General features: G+C 51.4%; 1 protein-coding gene across 3 annotated transcripts; it reads right to left on the bottom strand.

The window, feature by feature from the left end:
- Positions 1-344: 344 nt before the first annotated feature.
- On the bottom strand, positions 345-21546 carry LOC144949604 (copine-1-like). 3 transcript variants are annotated; one of them, XM_078879563.1, is made up of 16 exons: positions 21425-21546; positions 16343-16468; positions 14905-15084; positions 13856-13930; positions 12855-12926; positions 12180-12263; positions 11909-11998; positions 11060-11155; positions 9972-10055; positions 9624-9683; positions 8729-8862; positions 6726-6780; positions 6017-6068; positions 5130-5263; positions 4093-4332; positions 345-3842 (listed from the first exon to the last, which is right to left on the bottom strand). In XM_078879563.1, the coding sequence occupies exons 2-16, from the start codon at positions 16466-16468 to the stop codon at positions 3735-3737; spliced, it is 1590 nt and encodes a 529-aa protein (XP_078735689.1). In that variant the 5' UTR covers positions 21425-21546; the 3' UTR covers positions 345-3734. The 3 variants fall into 3 exon arrangements, with proteins under 3 accessions (XP_078735689.1, XP_078735690.1, XP_078735691.1); XM_078879564.1 differs by lacking the exon at positions 11060-11155 and adding an exon at positions 11308-11403; XM_078879565.1 differs by lacking the exon at positions 21425-21546 and adding an exon at positions 20051-20076.
- Positions 21547-21764: the final 218 nt, after the last annotated feature.

Here is a 21764-nt window from a genome sequence, read left to right on the forward strand (position 1 = left end):
ATCAGATCACCAATTTTACATACTGCGTTAAATCGGACCTGGATCTTGTGTTTGTTCATGATTTTGGAAACCTTTTTGGTTGCCTCTGCTATGTATGGCAAGGTGATGCTTTTGATTGGATTTTCTTTATTGGATCCTCAGATGGCTCCTTCCCCACGAACACGGACCGTGTTTGTGTGAGCAAGCCGCATTACAATTATGATCCGCCACGGCAGAAGTATTGGTCCTTCCGCGTTTCAAATCTGCCTTATGACTCCAGGAATTCATTCTGCAGGAAGTACAAATTTAATTGTCGTACTTAAGCGCTCTCCACACACCAAATTTGTTCAGGACAACAGTCGGAATCTGTGTTTAAAGATACAAAGTTTATTGTTCTCTAAGCATGCAACAACCTTTCACCTTGAGCCCCGAAGTGAAGTAAATCATAGGCGTTTGATTCCGACAATGCCTATCTCCTTAATGCAAACTCCTCATTTTCCTCCAGCAGTAGGGTATTCAGTTTGCAAAGGAATGATTTGTGTGTAAAAAAAAAGGAATCGTACAATGTGCACCATATATAAAGTGGCTAATCTTACGCACTAAGTATATCATATGTCAGTGGCAAATAGGAATACAGGGACTCCTCTACTTACGAACATTCGACTTACAAACGTTCAGAGATACGAACAAAGCAGTCCGTATGTCCAGTTGCCTGTTCGAACCGAGTCGTAAGTTCAACCGCCCCGCGCAATAGATGGCGGTGGTAGCATCTACATCTGCAGTACATAAAGAACCAGTGGCATCTACATCGTCAGATTATACAACTTGTAAAGCCATTCCCCTTCTTGTTGGTTCTTTCGGTAAAGTCACGTAAAAGGGAAGTAATAAAGTAATACAAATAAAACATAATAAAATAATTCTCACGACGTTTCGGCCACAACGCAAGCAGCCGTCCTCAGGTGAAGACCAGGTCTGTCGGGGAGACAGCGTCATTCAGACAGCGTCATTCAGACGCTGTCTCCCCGACAGACCTGATCTTCACCTGAGGACGGCTGCTTGCGTTGTGGCCGAAACGTCGTGAGAATTATTTTATTGTTTTATTTTTATTATTTTATTATTTCCATTCTACGTGACTTTACCGAAAGAACCAAGAAGATGAATCCCTGCAGTCACGAAAGCTTTAAATCGAAATTTAGTCATTCCCCTTGTTTAGTGTACATGCCGTTCAACGTGTTTGGATTACGAACGATTCGACTTACGTACAGACCTCTGGAACCCCAACTCGTTCATAAGTCGAGGAGTCCCTGTATTTTTATGACCAGAAAAAGGAGTTTGTGTTTTCGTTCTCACACCAACTGCGGTTGCCAGCTCCGAGGTACAAAAAACTGGACATGTCATGGGAAGAAAAAATAATCTCATAAGACGACAACAGGGGAGAACAATGTCTTGAATGGTACATAATTACAAAACTCATAAAAACTGGGACTTTTAATTTTCCCAGGAGATTTCCCACTACCTCAGAAAAGAGGACATCCTGGGAAAAACCAGGACAGGTGGCAAACTCCATTGCAAACTTGGGTACAATAAGACGCAGCCAAAACCTGTGAACGGTGTCAATAAAGTTAGGCACATTTGGTCACGGCACAACGCCACCGTATTTATAAGACCCATCCCCAACTTTTGCTTCACAATAGAGGGGTGGAAAGTGTCTATAGTCCTAAGAATACGATAAACGTGTGAACACAACTCCATAATAGTTTTTTGTTAGGTTAGATCGTGGATATGTCGTTAAACCCGCCACCACCCGACGATACATTTATATATTTACGCGATCTAACCCAAAAAAACCCGTATTATGGATGATATTGGTCGCGAAAGCCTACGTGTTAAACTGACAATCAACTCCATCGCCTGAGGTTGCTTAACGGTGGGGGGGACATAAAAACTGAAGTCAATGCTAAACAAACTGTAAACAAATATGAAACACTAAACAGAGCGTCACGTTACGATTTGATTGTCTGTATTGATGATCTAGCTCTCACCCATTACGTATGGGGAAAGGGAATGTAACAACATTTTTTTAATTGATTATACAAATTTAAAAGTGGGGTGCCGAACCTCAATCAGCCCCCTCGACGCGACGGGGCTGCGTGTAATGGGGAAATATAACTACGTGAAACACTTAACTATGCTTCCCTTGTACTTTTCGTGTTTAGTTAGTTTGTTGTCCTTCCCCCGCACCTCTGATGAGCACGGTTGGCTACGGATGTTGCGAAAGAAGTTCAACATACATACATACATGCATGCTGGAATGTCAACATCTCCCTGGTGTAACGTGAAAACATCCATTTGCCTCCCAAAACATGGGGGTTATTCCCAAGGTGAACACAGATTCGCCCAGTGACAATTTTAACACCTAAAGGATGATCCATTCGTAGATATTTCATCCATTATCCGACAACCACCGATTCTCTTATCAACAGGCGAGTGCATATTGTAAACTAAAAACTGAACTATTTTAGCAGGTAAGGCCCACGGTGCTAGCTAGTAGCCCTTTCTTAGAAGCGACCTGGCCACAAATGATTGCACAACGCAGTGGCTTACGATGTGGAAATGTATAGTAGCTAAATAATCGAAATGTATGTTGATTCTAAAAGTGGAGGGAAAAACCAGAGGACCTGGAGAAAATTCCACACGACCTCCTGCATACCAGGTGAGGGATTTAACATCTCACCATAGTGCAGCCCCATATTGTGAAAGTGATGGCTCCATGATATACAGAGGAGATAATTATAATATTTAATAAGTCTACTGAGATTAAGATATCTAGAGCCTGTGCAAAAATAAGTAGCATTCCCTACAATTATTTTCTATATATATATTTTTAGTGGGGTTATCCATAAATGGTTCACACAATATTCGGCACATGGTCAACCGTCTTTTGCAAATCAATATTTGCATGGCTTGACAGATCCCATGTTTATCACCAACGGGGAGCAATCAGCCTGCGCGGGGAAAAAAAAATCTTCCACAAACATCGGAGCGCCGCTCTGCTCAGACAACGGACGGTGGGAGGGGGGGACCCTGTCTCTTCATCGCCGAGACAACGTAACGGACCACCTCGTTCCCTTGTCCAAAGCTGCCACATTTCTGGGAGCCTCAACCAGGACGCATTGGTGGCAAGCTAGGTGTCCCCTCACACCTATGTGGCCTGCTGAAAGGATCGAAACAAATGCGCCTATATGGGTGCGATCTTGATTTGAAGCTTTCGTGACTGCAGGAATCCATACTCTTTGGTTCTTTCTGTAAAGTACCGTAGGTATATATTTTATACCTACGTAACTTTACCGAAAGAACCAAAGAGTATATTGGTGCGTTAAAGCTACGTACGAGAACCGACATAGTATCACACTCGCTGTCTTCAGCATCCTCCAATGAGCTCACGCCCGTCTACCTTCGCCCTCTCATCTAACTCTCTCTCCGCTCTGGCAAGCGAGGCTTTCCATCGAAGTCCCCAGTCAACCCTTGCTGTCCCCTGTTGTCTGGAACTCCCCTACCAGCCATCCGTGCTGTCAACAACAGCTTGTGCATGTGTGAGTGCACGTGTGTAAGTAAACATTCAAGCATGCACGTGTATGTTGTACGCAAGTGTGTGCGACTGCGAGCGCGTGTTTCACCGTGGGTGGGTGTGTGTGTTGCGTGCGGTGTGGCGTGGCGTGCTACGTGTGTATGTTGCTGTGTGTGTGTGTGTGCCCTTAGGTGCGAGGAACGTTGGCTGGACCCATGTTGCGCTGCTTGAAGTACGTGGTCAGCTGCTGGGGGATTTCAGCCAGAACTGCCCGGGCCAGTGCTTCCTTTGGCATCTGAATGGCACGAACAACACCACATGGACACCGTTAGAACACACAGTGGGAACGAGGCCATAAAGTATTGCCTGGAAATATTTTCGATAAAAATCAATGCCCACTCTCCGTCTCCCATCTCATCCATGCCACTCTCCCCCTCCCATCTTATCCACGCCCACTCTCCCATCCTATCCACGCGCCAGCCTCCATCTATCATTGGCGTCTCAATCTTGTTTGTCAACCCGTCCCCCCCCGGCGCCCGGCGTACCTGCTTGAACTGCTTGTAGGGCACGAACTGGACGATGTCACGTGTGGCCGGCTCCCCCGCCACGGTGCGGAGGGGGCCCCCCCCGTCTCCGTCCAGCACCTCCATGGCGGTGAAATCGGCGGCGCCGACGCCCACGATGATGAGCGATAGCGGCAGGCGCGACGCGGCCACGATGGCCGCACGTGTCTCCGCCATGTCCGTGATCTCCCCGTCCGTCACGATGAGCAGCACGAAGTATTGCTGCAAGCGAGAGAGCGAGCGCAGGACGGAAAACACAATAATGGGGGGGGTGTGTTCGGAAGCTAACCAAAAAATAAATTGCACGATAGCCCCTTTTTTATTTTTAGAATGGAAAGGAAAGAACGGGGGGGAATTATGGGGCAGGGCGCTACGGTGGCGAGATGTTAACTACCTCGCCTGGTATGCAGGTGGTCGTGGGTTCAATACCAACCCTGTTGATGCATGTATATTTGGAGTTTGCATATATCCACTGACATTAGACACGTGGATTTCTCTCCGGGTCCTCTGGTTTTTCCCTCCACATTTCGAATCTACATGCGTTGAGAGTATTTGACCGCTATACATTTCCACGTGAAAAGCCACTTTGTTGAGCGATCATTTGTGATAGCCAGGTCACTCCTGAAAAAGAGCTGTATAGCTCAGTGGGCCTTACCTGGTAAAATAAAAATAGCCTAGAGCTTAAGTTACAGGCTCAAAATAACAACAACAACGACGGTAACATGTGGAAAGGCCATTGAGATTCAACAACTCCCCTGCTCCCACACACACAGCTCTCCCCCAATGGCTCGCGTCTCTCTGGCGTACAATTTCAAAACGGGACTCGCGTCAAAGGCCATCGCTACTGTAAAATGATAGAGCGGATAATCGGGTCCAGTACCGCCGTGTCTGCGGCCTCCGTCTATCACAGCGATCATAGAGGGAGAGCAGGCGTAGCTAAGAGGGAGGAAGCGTGGCTCTGTGTCGCGTGGTGCCAATGTCGGTGGCCAAGCGCGGTGCCAAGCGCGGTGCCCACCCACCGTGGCTGTGGGCAGCTGCTGGGCGGCGGCGGCAAAGCGGGCGACCTGCTGGATGATGGGAGCGAAGTTGGTGGGGCCGTAGAAGCGGATCTGCGGCAGGCAGTTGCGGTACGTTTCCACGATCCCCTGCACGCCTGTCGTACGCGCGCGATGGCAAGCGAGCGAGTCGTCGCAGTCCGTCGAATGAAAGCGCGACGACATTTGGCATCCGTGCGCCACTCTTACAGCACGAGGTTATCACGAAGGCGCTGTTTCACAGACACAGCCTGCTGTAGTTTCACAGCAGTGTGGGGAGAGGGGGCAGGGGGCAATGTTTTTATGTATAATCCCAATTTAATTCAGCAAGTACAATAAAAATGTAGCTACTGTAGACCAGGATGTTGGACGCACAATGGCCTACTCTTGTCAACTTACGTCACGGGATCTGTAACGTACACTGTGAAGCAGACGATGCGCATCACATGGTTAATAACAGCCGCAGTATTAACCAGGGTGGCCTGCCGGATTTGTCCCGCAAACCTCTGCAACAAGTGGCGAGTGCGCTACTGATGCACTTTGTCACCGTGCCACAGGTCCCCACTGCCCAGTCATCTCACCTTTGGGTACCGCCTGAAACAGTAAAACTTTCATGCTGCAGGCATATTAAAACGTTCGTTTTGTGGCTCAACCTTTTCAAAACGAAATCTGCTATCAAACACCGTATTCGATGGATAACACACACAAATTGGTGTGCGGGGGGGGGGGATATCTTATAATCTGGAGCTTCTTATAAATACAGAGAATGCGACACGATTCGACGAGTGCACGGCAAGCGTGAGAATACGAAACGAAGGCGACGGATGGACGGCTTGCGGGGGAGGGGGTGGGGGGGGGGGACCAGCACTGACCGACGCAGTAGGGGTTGGTGGGGTTGAAGTTGAGGGCAAACTCGTGCGACACCTGCAGGCGACACAGGCAGCCCAAGCGTTATCGTCTAATTCAGTCGGAGCCCTTGGCCAGGTCGACTGAAGTCTGTGGATTTCATTTAAACTGTTCTCTTAATCGGTTAACTAAAGCAGTCAAACATTTAGTCACTTAAAACTTGACTTGAATTCCTGCAAGTCACGAAAACTTTATGTTTTTTTGGGTCTTTCGGTAAAGTCACGTGGGTAGGTTCAAGGAAAATTTTAAAAAAACTACGACGTTTCGATCGCAACACAAGCGGTCGTCATCAGGACCGCTTGTGTTGTGATCGAAACGTCGTAGTTTTTTTTGGTTATTTTCTTTGAGCCGATCTCCGTGACTTTACCGAAAGACCCCAAAAATATATATTAAGTCACTTAGTTGTTAAATGTTCGTGTAAGGGGTGGGGGGAAGTGTGCCCCCCTCCACCGCAATATTACCAGGTCAGCCAATCAGGGAAGTCACGTAGCAGTTTGTGGTTTCGTGCCAAAATTCGACCGAAATAAAACTAGCACGTGGCCCGACGCAAAGACAAACACGGATATTCATTGTACCGACTGTGGAAACCCCAAGGATTTTTCAGGTTATCCTTCTCAGCCAGCAGCAATGTCAGGCAGCGAACAAAACAAAACAGAAAGCGTCATTTCACCAGACCTGGAAGGTTGGAGGGATTTGAGCACCAAATCCAAAGGCAGGAAACATCTTGTCCCTGGAATGGTGAAAAACAAATTTCATTATTTTTCACTGAACTGAGCGCCTGATGTAATTTAAAATTCATGTCAGATTTAACGGCTTGTTTTTTGGGGGTGCAGAGATCGTGCAAGCTCGCTGTGGGCAGACACAAGGATGCACAGACACAGCGATGTCACATGCACATTAAACACACAACAGCATGACAATACTAAAACGATGTTATTCATAATATAGGTTTTTGGGTCAGATCGCGTTATTTATAAATGTGTCGTAACCCTCCACCACCCGACACGTCCAAACAGTAAAAAATGTGTCACGTTTTACAAAGGACAAATAGTTCACTACTTTAGCCCACCGGTGTGCTGAAGAGAGAATCAACAGCATTTTAAAATTTGAGTAGTACGACGTTTCGCTGATAATTACAATCAGCTTCATCGGGCAAGAATGGTGAAGCTCTCCTGTTGCTTCCGGTCTTAAATAGAGCAGCATCAGGGTGCCGTCATCATTTAATTCAATTCAATCTGGTGCAGTGATTCGAGGCAAAGAGGGGGAGGGTATTGTAATTATATAGATTGGTAATATATTCAATTGTTATTCATTGGTATTTGTTTCCCTTATCAGGAATTGTAATTGTATTTATTTAATAATGTTTTTTGTATTTTACCAGGCAAAGCAGCCCAACGAGCTATCAGCACCTCTTTTTCAGAAGCGACCTGGCCACAAATGATGGCTCTACAAAGCGGCTTATCATGTGGACATTTATAGCGGCCAAATACTTTAAAACGCACGACGATTCTAAATGTGGAGGACCCGTAGCAAAATCCACGCGCCCACAAGGAGAACATGCAAACTCCAAATACACAGGCATCAGGGTCGGGACCGAATGCACGACCAACTGAATCCCAGGCGAGATAGATAACAGTGCACTACTGCGGCGCCCCAATGTATACAAGTGTATAAATACTGACAGATATACCGCCATACTAACATGTATTGGTTAGCAAACTGAAACTGCAATCCAGAGATCATGGGCACGAATTCCCGGCGTGGAAGTTGGAGCAATGAGGCAAGTTTCTCCAAGATCCACCCCCCTCCCCTCTCCCCACCACCGCCGACCCAGCAGCAGACCACAGCTACTTGGTAGGCAACTCACGTGCGGTGGGGTAAACGGTGGGTACTCCCACCCTTTCAAAGACATCTGCCCAGCGTGGAAGAGTAGGCCAAACACCTTCTGCCAGGAGTGAGTGGCATCGGCAGGGCTGCACCTTCACCACTTTGGAGGTGAACCGTGGTTGGCTGGTGAATTCTCTGGCCCCCGCCATAGGAATAGGGAAAGTCCACCGCTGGCTCGGGGCTCTATAATGGAGATGTGCAGTGCTCCGCGTTCGTGTGCGAGGGAGTCACGTTTTGACTTTCGCATGGGCTACAAAAACAACGATCCGCCAGTGGGGCCTTTGTTGGGCTGCTGGGGCAAGTGGCATTAGCGAGCACCCGTGAGGGTCAGCATTTGCACACAAGGGGGGGGGGTGTTGTGGGGGGGGTATGGCCAGCAGCGTGAATGACTGCACACTCGCAGCAGGTGCAGAGTTAACCCAAGGGGAGGAGCTGGCCCAGGAGCTGTTTCAGAAAATCGTCGCTGATGATAAGTCGTGGCCGGGAATCCGTAGCAACAACCACCGCCATTCGCCACTCGGTGGAGGTGACATCACCACGGCGCTTGTGCCAGGCTATGTGCACTTTCAGGTCACGTGAAGTGTCGAACGCCCGCTGGCAGGTGGTCACGGGACAGACCCAGGTGCCATGGGTTGACCGACTGAGATGACTGGCAGATGCACCACAATGGGCCTGTGTGTTTAATTGATATTGAATGGAGGGGGGGGGGGGGGGAGTACCCCCACGTGGCATTCTATCCAGAGATCCTCTGGACGTTAGGGGCAGGGTGGGGGGTGGGCCAAAGCACTCACGTGTCGTAGTCCTGCACCACCATGCCCACGGACCACAGGGCCTCCAGGTACTCGTTGAGTCCCGTGGGGCTGAGGTAGTGCAGCGAGTCCGGGGAGCGTGGGTCTCCGTTGGAGCCCGTGAAGTCGATCCCCACCTGTGTCGGGTCCGCACGAGACGCCCGTCACCCCGTCACCGTTTTACCAGAATTCACGAGGCAGAAAATTTTATGTTGGTCGGAGCTTTGAGTCTCGGTGCGGCGAGCAACCCATGCAGATTTAGTCGAGGCTTAAAGTCTGCGGATTTCATCGAAGCATTCTCTTTTAGTCTGGTCGACTAAAGTGGTCGCGCGCTCAGGTCGGACGCTCTTTAGTTGTTAAATGTTGGTGTGAAGGGTGCGAACAATTTCCCTTCTCCCCGCCAATATTGTCAGGTCAGGCGCTCGGTAAACCAGGTCAATGTTTAGACACAAATCGACATTTTCAAAGCGTACCACGTTCGGTCTTCCTCGGTGCACTGCTGTCCCGAATGACGTTGCTAAATTATCTTGGTCTAAGTCCTCACTCACACTCGTTCATCTCATCGCAGTCAGTCGTGCTTTGGGTGTTTGTTTGGCGGGCGACCAGTCATAGCCAGACTTTTTTGATGAATATTTCCGTCACTAATCTCGTTCACAAAATGAACACTCCCCCTGGGGCTCGATCTGTCGACCAGTGAGTAATATTAGTAGCAGATAGAGAACTTCCACGTGTTAATCTCCCCAGCTGTTATTCAATTGTTCTTCATTTCCTAAGGCTCATGCTGGGAAGTCAGGAGAGGAAGTGGGGGGTGGGAAGCGAGTTAAGCGCCACTGTCATATAACAACCGTGGCAAAGTTTAAATTCGAGGGCAGATTTAGGAAGGTTAAACCAAACTCACCGTGAAGTTGATCTGACAGCCGCCCATGATGTAATCCAGGAAGGAATAGGCGACATCCACCTATCGGACAGCCAAGATCGGTACAAAACAACAACAACAACGCCGCCTCCACTCATCCGCTCGGCCACGGGATAGAGCAGAGTGAGCAGTTAACCACAACTCACGCCGACATGCCGCGCACATTGTGAGTGCAGCCTGTGCCGAATGCAATACCACCACGGGACACAAGCGGCTGCTGTTATGCGAGTGGAACGGGAGGCCGGGAACGACCAAGAAAAAAAAGACGGGACTGATGGAGAGGAGGAGAGGCCTTCATCCAGCAGCGGGCCGAATGCTGCAAGGAAATACCTTGGCCGATCGGAAGCGGATCTTCCCCGAGTTTTTGTAGCTGCTCTTTTTCTTCTTCTTTGGGTTGATGCAGTCGATCTCCACCTGCCGAGGCCAAGAAAACAAAATTGGCGTCACTTCAGACGAGACTCAAAAAGGCCCTACGTGGCCACTGCTGCCGCTGCTGCTGCTGCCACTGCTGCTGCCGCTGCTGCTGCTGCTGCCACTGCTGCTGCCACTGCTGCTGCCACTGCTGCCGCTGCCGCTGCCGTGGTGCAATGCGCAGGCAAGCTCCCCAGAGCTGCCACCTCGAGGTCGCCGATTTGGACTCGCGAGCACAGTGGTTGAAACGACGGTGCAACTTTCATCTTCTTGGTTCTTTCGGTAAAGTCACGTAGAAGGGAAATAATAAAATAATAAAATAAAAACGTTATAAAATTCATATCTCACGACGTTTCGGCCACAACGCAAGCAGCCGTCCTCAGATGAAGAACAGGTCTGTCGGAAAGACAGCGTCTGAATGAGCACCACCAAGCTTGGCAGCGTATATTTAAGCTGGGTGGTGCTCATTCAGACGCTGTCTTTCCGACAGACCTGTTCTTCACCTGAGGATGGCTGCTTGCGTTGTGGCCGAAACGTCGTGAGAATTATTTTATTATGTTTCATTTTTATTCTTTTATTATTTCCCTTCTACGTGACTTTACCGAAAGAACCAAGAAGATGAATCCCTGCAGTCACGAAAGCTTTAAATCGAGGTGCAACTTTCCTAAAGCTGGGTAATCCCCCACCTCTTCAAAAGATGTCTTACCAGCGTGAAAGAATAGGCAAAGTATCCTCGAGAGCGAGCTCACTGGCAAAGCACGATCAGCCAGGGGTTGGCTACGTACGGTGCGAAAAAGAAGTTCAACATACGTACGTACGTACAGAACGTCAAAGAAAGCAAAGAGCCAAGCAGTCGGCTGCACGTGCCCTGCATGCGAAGGTCACGTGCGTTCGATAGCCCTGCGTGCAGTCCGGGCCACACCAAAAAGGTAGAACACACGCGCAAGTAAGAGTTTGCGGAAAATGAGGCGGTTAAGAGCGACAGAAAAAATATAAATCTGTCTCACCGAAGTCGTCTGAGCTTCGAGCAGCTTTTTCATGCACGTCTCAAATTCCCCAATGAGGTCATGTGATCCGTCGTCATCAGCGTCACTACAGGACACCTGGCAGATAGCGGAGACAGTAGCAGGACAGAGAAGAGACAGGGAGCGGGGGAGAGACACCGCAGCAGACAAAGAAACAGAGAGCGAGAGACAGAGGGCAAAGGGGGGGGGGGGGTGGTGAGCGATGTTACGTGAGCCCCACGATCTCTCACCGCGCCGTCGCGAGCTTTGAGAAGCGCCGTGGCCGTCGTCTCGGCCTCACCGATGAGGTCCGAGCTGCCATCCTCGTCCATGTCCACGCACGCCGCCTGCGTGACGCACGTACGCACGCACAACGTGCACAAAGACAAACGCACGCACGCACAAAGACCCCTTGTATAGACACTTTCGTGCAAGTGCTGTTTAGCGAGGGTCTATGAAGGCCGGCATGGCACACGACGGGGGTGGGTCGCCAGCACTTACGCCCCCAGCTGACTTTGTCCCCCTAGTGGCGATGTTTACTCATTTGAGGTCGAGTCGACCTAGGGCAGGCCCAGGACAAGTTCAGATAACCGTCACTGGCGTTGGTGGTCATGAACGGGAATCATCGAACTCGGGTTGCCAGGTTCGAAGTGCATCGCGCTAACCGCGACACTACAGCTCCCCAACGCAAGCAGGCACACTCACGGACGCGCGTGCACACACAGCAAACTCTCGCCTTGGCACTCCCGCAGTCGAATGGACAGGTTTGACAGACAGAAGACCGGCACGGATAGACAAATAGGGAGAGAGGCTGATGGATGGATGAACAGCTGGACAAAGGTTTCACTCCACCTTGATGGGTCGATCCAATTCACCGTTGCAAAGGCTCTGCAGTGATATCTGGAACGTTTTCCACTTCGGGTTGAGGTTATTTTTCACCACCTGGTAAAATAAAGAAAAAAAAAAGACAGATTGTAATAACTCACAAACCAAAATTAAGTCTGGCCCCAACGATTAAACGTCATGCCGGCATGATTACGAGCACAGAGGCGATCTTGCGCAAAGCCAGAACGTAATTGAATTCGTGAAATCGCTGGACATTTCTTTTTTTCGCTTTCATTACCTCTGTGCGGTGAACCAGCTGCCACTTCCCGTCGATGCCTTGTTTGTAAAATTCCAGGAACGGATCAGACTTGCTCATGAAGTCCTGCGGGACAAACGCGTTTGTTACGAACGCAGCAACAGAGCCCGCCGGCCATCCCGTGCCCTCACATCCGTGGCGAGATGTTAACTACCTCGCCTGGTGTACAGGAGATTGTGGGTTTGATCACGACAAATATACGCCTGTATACTCTTGGGTTTTTTCGGTAAAGTCACGTAGGTGAAAAATTTAAATAAATGATCACACTTAAGCGGTTGTGCTTTCGCGAAGTGTCCCCACCTGCAGAAGGACGCTTGTGTTGCGCCCGAAACGTCGTGATTTAATTCATTTAAATTTTTTACCTACGTGACTTTACCGACAAAACCACAGAGTATGAATCCTTGCAGTCACGAAAACTTCAAATCTAAAATTATACGCCTGTATGCATGTCTCTCTGCCCGTGGTCGCATGGATTTTTCTCCGGGTCCTCCGATTTCCCCCCCCCCCCCACATTTAGAAGAATCAACATCACGAGTTTATTCTCCCACCTCTTCCGAGATCGTCTTAGCCAGTGTGTAAGAGAAGGTCAAATCTACCCTCTTACAGGAGCTCCCCAAGAGCTCGCTCTATCTTAAAATCTCAGGCCCCACACGTCACCTTTTTGTCAAGGTTCGACGCTTCCACCTCCAACGTGAGCACTCGGTTGTCCTTGATCTCTTCTGCCATGACCTGTGTTCGTTCACGTAAAAAAAAAAAAGAGGCAAAAAAAACACAGGGCTGATGTTTTTAACGTGCAAAATGCGATGCAGTACAGAAACTCCACGCTCAACGTGGTTTTCACTTAGCGCGGCACTTCTCAGGAACGCATCTCCCGCGTTAAACGATGGATTACTGTACGAGACTCAATTTGGGGGCTCCTCTCCACCACTGACGAGTTCCCTTGGTGTCGAGATGTTAACTACCTCGCCTGCTATGCAGGAGGTCGTGGGTTTTATCCTGACCCTGACGCCTGCTGCTGTATATTTGGAGTCTGCATGTTCTCCCTGAAGTCGTGTGGATTTTTCTCCAGGTCCTCCGGGTTTTCCCTCCAAATTTTAAAACATGCTTTTAGATTATTTGGCTGTTATAAATTTCCATGCGACAAGCCCACTTGGTTGAGCTATAATTTGTGGCCAGATTGCTTGTGAAAAAGAGCTATACAGCTGAGTGGGCCTTACCTGGTAAAATAAAAAGTCGATTACAATTTAGTTTATTTCTCGTCTTGCCTCGGTCAACATTTCAAATCATCCGGACACAGACGACGGTGTCAATCAAGGTATCGTTTTCGAACGGAATCCTTTGGCACGTACACAAAACTGAACGCACCATCACCGTGGTTAATCCGGCTCGGCTCTCCTATGCGTTTTCAAGGGTCGAGCCGCATTTGGCCTTTTTCGGTTTACCGTCCGACACTTCACTCCACCTGCTGGCAGCTTCCACAAAGTGCCCAAAGCTCGCGATGCGTGAAGAAGGCCCCCCCCCTCGCCCAAAAAAGCAGGCGGACCGAAACGTCGGACATCGTGCCGAACAACGCGTGGCGTAAAAACGGACGGACAGGGATGGGTGGTGGGGCGGGCGACGTGACGGTTACCATTCCTCGTGTCATCGCGCGTACGTACGGTTATGGTTCCCTTTCCGGCCGGCTTCCCGTTTTTCAGAAGCAGGGGCACCGTCATTTTCTTACTCGACACCACCTGCAAGAGCGATGCACTGTCAACAGAGGGCACCGCGACAAACATTTGGCCACGTTCGGGCAGCGGAACGAATCCGTTGTTGCTTTACAGCGCAGTAAAGTGGGACTGCCTGGCGCTTGACATTTCTTCGCAGCTTGGGCACACAGCTAACAAGGTCAGCGTTGCCTTGCACGCGGTTCAGCAACTGAGCTGCAAGGAGCACGATTTTCCATCTCTTTCCAATGTTTTTTTTCTTCCTCCAGAATTTGGAAGTCTCCTGAAATAGGCCCTGTTATATGCATGAACTTCTTTCGCACCGTACGTAACCAACCGTGCTGATCAGAGCTGCGGGAGAAGGACAACACTGTATCTAACAATGCTTGATATTGCACATTTGGTATTTTCTCTAACCTGTATAGCGCAAGGGAATCACCAAGGCGCTGTGTTTCACAGGCGAGCAGAGTCTACGTGCCAAACGATTGACTTGCACTGCACAGCAGCAAGCGTCCGTTGCTCGGCCACGCGCCACGAGCCGGAATCGAACTCAGGTCGCCGGGTTCGAAGTGCATCGCGCTCACCGCTACACTACCGCTCCCCACGCAAGCAGGCACACTCGCGGACACGCACACACATGACCGCGTGAGACTTTCTGAAGCTTGCTACGTTCCGATTTAAAGCTTTCGTGACTGCAGGGATTAATCTTCTTAGTTCTTTCGGTAAAGTCACGTAGAAGGGAAATAATAAAATAATAAAAATAAATATTAAACATCTTAATTATTATGTTTTATTTTTTTTATTTCCCTTCTAAGTGACTTTACCGAAAGAACCAAGAAGAAGCTTGCTACGGTTTTGTTCTACAGAGGCATGGGGTGATTGCGTTGGGTGATGCGTTGGGTGCCCCCACCCCAAACCCGGCTCACGAGGACAAACACCGTCCCGGAGGCATTCAGGCGGCGGTCTCGAACCCAGCGGAGTCCGCCGTTGCGTGCCCTCACCTGGCCCAGCGAGCACTCGGCCGCTCCGAGGAAGTCGTCGTCGGCAAGCTGCACGCTGGCGTTGTCGACGTCGTAGACGGTGAGGCGCAGCTTCTGCACCTGCTCGAAGCAGTAGTCGAGGGGGATGCGCTGCGAGAAGCTGGGGCTCTGGCAGTTGTTGATGCGCTCGGTGCGCGCGATCTGAAGGAACGATTGAAAGAAAAGGTAAAGGTGCAGCCCTGCATTTGGAGACGTTATCGCCCTCGCGTAACATGCAGGAGGTCACGGGATCAATCCTGACCCCGACGCCTGTATATTTGGAGTTTACCCATGGTCGTGTGGATTTTTCTCTGGGTCCTCCAAATGTTCCCTCCACATTTATAATCAACGTGCATTTAGAGTACAGGCAGTCCTCGACTTACAAGTACCCGCACTTACGAACCAGCTTCCATGAAATATATATTGTTTGTTACATTGACTTAAAACGCGAACTTGCGCTTGCAAACTGAACATGGGTGGACAGCGAAATCTGAAGTTGTCCCGGGCCCCCCCTCCCCCACCGTACACCAACCCGCACCGACTAGATTGGTGAAGTACGGTCAAACAACCCCCACGACGGACCCGGTGTGAGGAGGTGATGGTTGCGCCAATAATGATGGAGATGATGATGATGATAAGGTTACGATGACGATTCGATGGTGATGGTGGCGGTGATGAGTCTACTGTGGTGGCGACGGTGATGACGGAGGTGACGATGGTGATGATGAAGGTGACGATGGTGATGATGAAGGTGACGATGGTGATGATGAAGGTGACGACGGTGATGAAGGTGACGACGGTGATGATGAAGGCGACGACGATGATGATGAAGGTGACGATGGTGATGATGGTGACGACGGTGATGATGAAGGTGACGATGGTGATGATGAAGGTGACGATGGTGATGATGAAGGTGACGACGGTGATGATGAAGGCGACGACGGTGATGATGAAGGCGACGACGGTGATGATGAAGGCGACGACGGTGATGATGAAGGTGACGATGGTGATGATGAAGGTGACGATGGTGATGATGAAGGTGACGATGGTGATGATGAAGGTGACGATGGTGATGATGAAGGTGACGATGGTGATGATGAAGGTGACGATGGTGATGATGAAGGTGACGATGGTGATGATGAAGGTGACGATGGTGATGATGAAGGTGACGACGGTGATGATGAAGGTGACGATGGTGATGATGAAGGTGACGATGGTGATGATGAAGGTGACGATGGTGATGATGAAGGTGACGACGGTGATGATGAAGGCGACGACGGTGATGATGAAGGTGACGACGGTGATGATGAAGGTGACGACGGTGATGATGAAGGCGACGACGGTGATGATGATGGTGACCATGGTGATGATGATGGTGACCATGGTGATGATGAAGGTGACGATGGTGATGACGAGTCACCTCCACCCACGCTCCGCCCGTTTCCATGAGCACGGCGCACAAAGGGTCCGACTTGGAGCCCGCGTCCTTGTCCAGGAGATTGTCGCACGAGACGCTCAGCTCCACCTTGCTCACACAGTGCGCCATCTGCACACGTCGCACCACAGCGCGTGGGCGTAGTCGCATAGGAGGGGTCGGTTACACGAGCCCGGCACACCTTAAAGGTCAAACCTGCAGTCGCGCGTTGGCCGGGATCCAGAGGTCGCAACCGGGTACCCGATTACCCGTACCCTACCCGATACCCGGCTACCCGTACCCGGCCGGGTACGGGTAGCCGGGTATCGGGTAGGGTACGGGTACCTGTTTGCGACCCTGGTGCGGCCGGGTACGGGTAGGCCGTGAGTCACTGGTGAGTCACGGTTTGTCACTCATTTCCCAACGTCTTGTCTCTTCTCACAATTCAAGTTCCTAGAATCAACCCACCTGCACCTGCAACGGGAACGGCCGGGTACGGGTACGGGTACCCGTTTGCGACCCTGGTGCGGCCGGGTACGGGTAAGGATTCAAAACCCGTTTGCGACCTCTGCCGGAATCATGACGATTCGGCCAGCAAGCTGCAGCTTTGCTCTCCTCAGACATGGTTGACATGGCCGGGTACTCGCGGAGGGACGGGATCACGACAAAGACGTAGCTGCATTTGTCAAAACACACAATCATCGCGGCGAGTCGATCGGCAGGTCGGCGTGGCCGGCTGAAGCGTGGCGGGGGGGGGGGGTACTCGAACCGTACTCCGCATCGTTCCAAAGGCGACTGGCTGATGTGGAAGAGTAGGCCAAATTGCGCTCTTTGGATCTCTCTCTCGCGCGGAGAGAAACAATGCCAGGGCTGCGCCTCAACTTGTCCTCTGCGATGCCGACATTCTTGTTGTTGATGTTTCGGCGTACAGCGCTTCGCACGGCCAAGCAAAATGAGGCTGCTTTTAATTATTACACGCGTTTATTTAACTCACTCCGTCTGTCGTCGTATCCTTAATAAATATTGTAACTCAATTTTCAACCACTTCCCAATGTGCTATCGACAGCAAACTTGGTCATACTGATGTCATACTGATGACAAGACTATATTCTATCATAAAAATTCCAAAACATATATTTTTAAACATTTTACACGCTTTTATTAAACTCGCTCTGTCTGTTGTCGTATCCTCAAATCTTGTAACTCAATTTCAACAGTCTTCCCAATGTCGTGTCGACTGCAAACTTGGTATATGTATGTCATACTGATGACAATACTATATTCTATCATAAAAAAACTAAAAATATATTTTTTAACAATCTTTTTTACGGGTCTTATTGTCCACGCTCAACTCACGTTGCCTGTAAATCATCATGGTCCCTTACGTCATGGCAAGCTTCCACGACTTCCTGGAGTCGTGGAGTTCTGCCATTACTCGTACGGTACATTTCATTAAAGCGTGTTTTTAAAAAAGTGTTTTTAAATATTTTTTTTATTTTACGCAACTGCAGCCGCGATGGGAGCCACATCTTTACGGAGCCTGCGGATACGCGACTCGGGAAACTGCCCCCCACCGCGGAGGAAAGCGGATATCTGCCCGAGATTCAGTGGTGGCAGGGCGGGGGGGCATACACAATGCTACACATCTCCCAGCCACCCCAGATAGCTATGTGGGCAGCCCACAAAAAATATATCCCCAGCGTAGTAGTCAACGCTGACTCTACCCGGGTATTGACCCCGTATGAAATGTTGTTACACAATGGCTTTCAGCCTCTTGGTCAATTCACGACTGGGGGGTGGGTTGTGTGGGTGGGTGGTGGGTGGGGTGGTGTGTGTGGGTGGTGTGTGGGTGGTGTGTGTGTGTGGGTGGTGTGTGGGTGGGTGGTGTGTGGATGGGTGGGTGGTGTGTGAGTGGGTGCGGTGTGGTTGGGTGGGGTGTGTGTTGGTGGGGTGTGTGTGGGTGGGGTGGGTGGTGTGTGGGTGGGGGGGGTGTGGTGTGTGTGGTGTGTGTGTGGGTGGTGTGTGATGTGTGTAGGTGGTGTGTGGGTGGTGTGTGGGTGTGGGGTGTGTGGGTGGGGGGGTGTGTGGGTGGGGGGGGTGTGGGTGGAGGGGGTGTGGGTGGGGTGTGGGTGGGGGAGTGGGTGGTGTGTGGGTGGGGTGTGGTGTGTGGGTGTGTGGGTGGTGTGTGTGTGGGTGGTGTGTGTGTGGGGTGTGTGTGGGTGGGGTGTGTGTGGGTGGGGTGTGTGTGGGTGGGGTGTGTGTGGGTGGTGTGTGGGTGGTGTGTGGGTGTGGGGTGTGTGGGTGGGGGGGTGTGGGTGGGGGCGATGTGGGTGGGGGGGATGTGGGTGGGGTGTGGTGTGTGGGTGTGTGGGTGGTGTGTGGTGTGTGTGTGTGTGGTGTGTGGGTGGGGTGTGTGTGGGTGGGGTGTGTGTGGGTGGGGTGTGTGGGTGGTGTGTGTGTGGGTGGTGTGTGTGTGGGTGGTGTGTGTGTGGGTGGTGTGTGTGTGGGGTGTGTGTGGGTGGGGTGTGTGTGGGTGGGGTGTGTGTGGGTGGGGTGTGTGTGGGTGGTGTGTGGGTGTGGGGTGTGTGGGTGGGGGGGTGTGGGTGGGGGCGATGTGAGTGGGGGGGATGTGGGTGGGGTGTGGTGTGTGGGTGTGTGGGTGGTGTGTGGTGTGTGTGTGTGGTGTGTGGGTGGGGTGTGTGTGGGTGGGGTGTGTGTGGGTGGGGTGTGTGTGGGTGGGGTGTGTGTGGGGTGTGTGGTGTGTGTGGGTGGTGTGTGTGTGTGGGTGGTGTGTGTGTGGGTGGGGTGTGGGTGGGTGGGGTGTGTGTGGGTGGGGTGTGTGTGGGTGGGGTGTGTGTGTGGGGTGTGAGTGGTGTGTGTGTGGGTGGTGTGTGGGTGGATGGTATGGTGTGTGTGTGGGTGGTGTGTGGGTGGTGTGTGTGTGGTGTGTGGGTGGGTGGTGTGTGTGGGTGGGTGGTGTGTGTGGGTGGGTGGTGTGTGTGTGTGGGTGGGTGGTGTGTGTGTGGGTGGTGTGTGTGTGTGTGGTGTGTGTGTGTGGTGTGTGTGTGGGTGGTGTGTGTGTGGGTGGTGTGTGTGTGTGGTGTGTGTGGGTGGTGTGTGTGTGTGTGGTGTGTGTGTGGTGTGTGGGTGGGGGGATGAAGGCCGAGCCACGCCCGTCTTCGTTAGGATATTCCACCATACTTCACCACGCTGGCCATGGGAGGTGTTGGTTGTTGGTGGGTGGACGCGTTCGGACATCACTCGCCACTGCAGCGGCCTCGACCCCAAGCCCCAGTTTGCCGGGTTACATTCCGAGCGCAGTGCGCTAACCACTATGCCACCGCTCCTAAATAACGCTCTACAGAGTGGCCCAGGCGTCTTGTGACACCCCAAAATTAATTGAAACATGTTTACCCTTTGCATGTTCACTTCTGCGTTTCAAATAGAGCTTACTTTTAAAAAATATATAAAGTTTTAGAGAACGAAGTTGGGGGGAGGGGGACACAAGACATCTGGACCACCCCTTGTACAGTGCATAACTTTTCTCTCAATGTTTCAATAGGCCGACAGTGCACACGTGAACTACGTTAAGACGGTGGCGCTTGACGGAATAACTTCAGCGAAAGCAGGAGCCGCAGGTTGTGTCGACCGCCAGTCACCATAGACTTACCCTGTCTCAGCTGAGTGTTGGGGTCTCTGTCACCACAGACTTACCCTGTCTCTGCTGAGTGTTGGGGGTCTCTGTCACCACAGACTTACCCTGTCTCTGCTGAGTGTTGGGGTCTCTGTCACCATAGACTTACCCTGTCTCAGCTGAGTGTTGGGGTCTCTGTCACCATAGACTTACCCTGTCTCAGCTGAGTGTTGGGGTCTCTGTCACCACAGACTTACCCTGTCTCAGCTGAGTGTTGGGGTCTCTGTCACCATAGACTTACCCTGTCTCAGCTGAGTGTTGGGGTCTCTGTCACCATAGACTTACCCTGTCTCTGCTGAGTGTTGGGGGTCTCTGTCACCACAGACTTACCCTGTCTCAGCTGAGTGTTGGGGTCTCTGTCACCATAGACTTACCCTGTCTCTGCTGAGTGTTGGGGTCTCTGTCACCATAGACTTACCCTGTCTCTGCTGAGTGTTGGGGGTCTCTGTCACCACAGACTTACCCTGTCTCTGCTGAGTGTTGGGGTCTCTGTCACCATAGACTTACCCTGTCTCAGCTGAGTGTTGGGGTCTCTGTCACCATAGACTTACCCTGTCTCAGCTGAGTGTTGGGGTCTCTGTCACCACAGACTTACCCTGTCTCAGCTGAGTGTTGGGGTCTCTGTCACCATAGACTTACCCTGTCTCAGCTGAGTGTTGGGGTCTCTGTCACCATAGACTTACCCTGTCTCTGCTGAGTGTTGGGGGTCTCTGTCACCACAGACTTACCCTGTCTCAGCTGAGTGTTGGGGTCTCTGTCACCATAGACTTACCCTGTCTCTGCTGAGTGTTGGGGTCTCTGTCACCATAGACTTACCCTGTCTCTGCTGAGTGTTGGGGGTCTCTGTCACCACAGACTTACCCTGTCTCTGCTGAGTGTTGGGGTCTCTGTCACCATAGACTTACCCTGTCTCAGCTGAGTGTTGGGGTCTCTGTCACCATAGACTTACCCTGTCTCTGCTGAGTGTTGGGAGTCTCTGTCACCACAGACTTACCCTGTCTCAGCTGAGTGTTGGGGTCTCTGTCACCATAGACTTACCCTGTCTCTGCTGAGTGTTGGGGTCTCTGTCACCATAGACTTACCCTGTCTCTGCTGAGTGTTGGGGGTCTCTGTCACCACAGACTTACCCTGTCTCTGCTGAGTGTTGGGGGTCTCTGTCACCACAGACTTACCCTGTCTCTGCTGAGTGTTGGGGGTCTCTGTCACCATAGACTTACCCTGTCTCTGCTGAGTGTTGGGGGTCTCTGTCACCACAGACTTACCCTGTCTCAGCTGAGTGTTGGGGTCTCTGTCACCATAGACTTACCCTGTCTCTGCTGAGTGTTGGGGTCTCTGTCACCATAGACTTACCCTGTCTCAGCTGAGTGTTGGGGTCTCTGTCACCATAGACTTACCCTGTCTCTGCTGAGTGTTGGGGGTCTCTGTCGCCTTGTTCCTGAGCACCGCTGCTGCTGCTTCTGCCCGCACCACGCCCAGGCTGTCACGAAGCCGGAAGAAGAGGCCGCACGTGAGTGGAGGTGACTCCTCCCCCTTGTGGGCGTGACCCTCCTCCCCCCGGTGGAGATGACTCCTCCCCCCGCTCCCCCCTCCGAGTAGGGGTGACCCCCCCCCCCCCGTGGGCGTGACTCCCCCTCCCCCGGTGGAGATGACTCCTCCCCCCGCTCCCCCCTCCGAGTAGGGGTGACCCCCCCCCCCCCGTGGGCGTGACTCCCCCTCCCCCGGTGGAGATGACTC

The sequence above is a fragment of the Lampetra fluviatilis genome, chromosome 54 (assembly GCF_964198595.1).
Source record: "Lampetra fluviatilis chromosome 54, kcLamFluv1.1, whole genome shotgun sequence".
Lineage (NCBI taxonomy): Eukaryota > Metazoa > Chordata > Hyperoartia > Petromyzontiformes > Petromyzontidae > Lampetra > Lampetra fluviatilis.

What these genes read in the sequence shown, in the direction of transcription:
- LOC144949604 (XM_078879563.1), bottom strand. Translation starts at nt 16,468, where the DNA reads ATGGCGCACTGTGTGAGCAAGGTGGAGCTGAGCGTCTCGTGCGACAAT. An exon ending in CCGGAAAGGGAACCATAACC is followed by an intron (nt 12,927 to 13,855) that starts GTACGTACGCGC and finishes GAACGAACACAG; the next exon opens with GTCATGGCAGAAGAGATCAA. An exon ending in CCTACAAGCAGTTCAAGCAG is followed by an intron (nt 3,843 to 4,092) that starts GTACGCCGGGCG and finishes CGTGCCATTCAG; the next exon opens with ATGCCAAAGGAAGCACTGGC.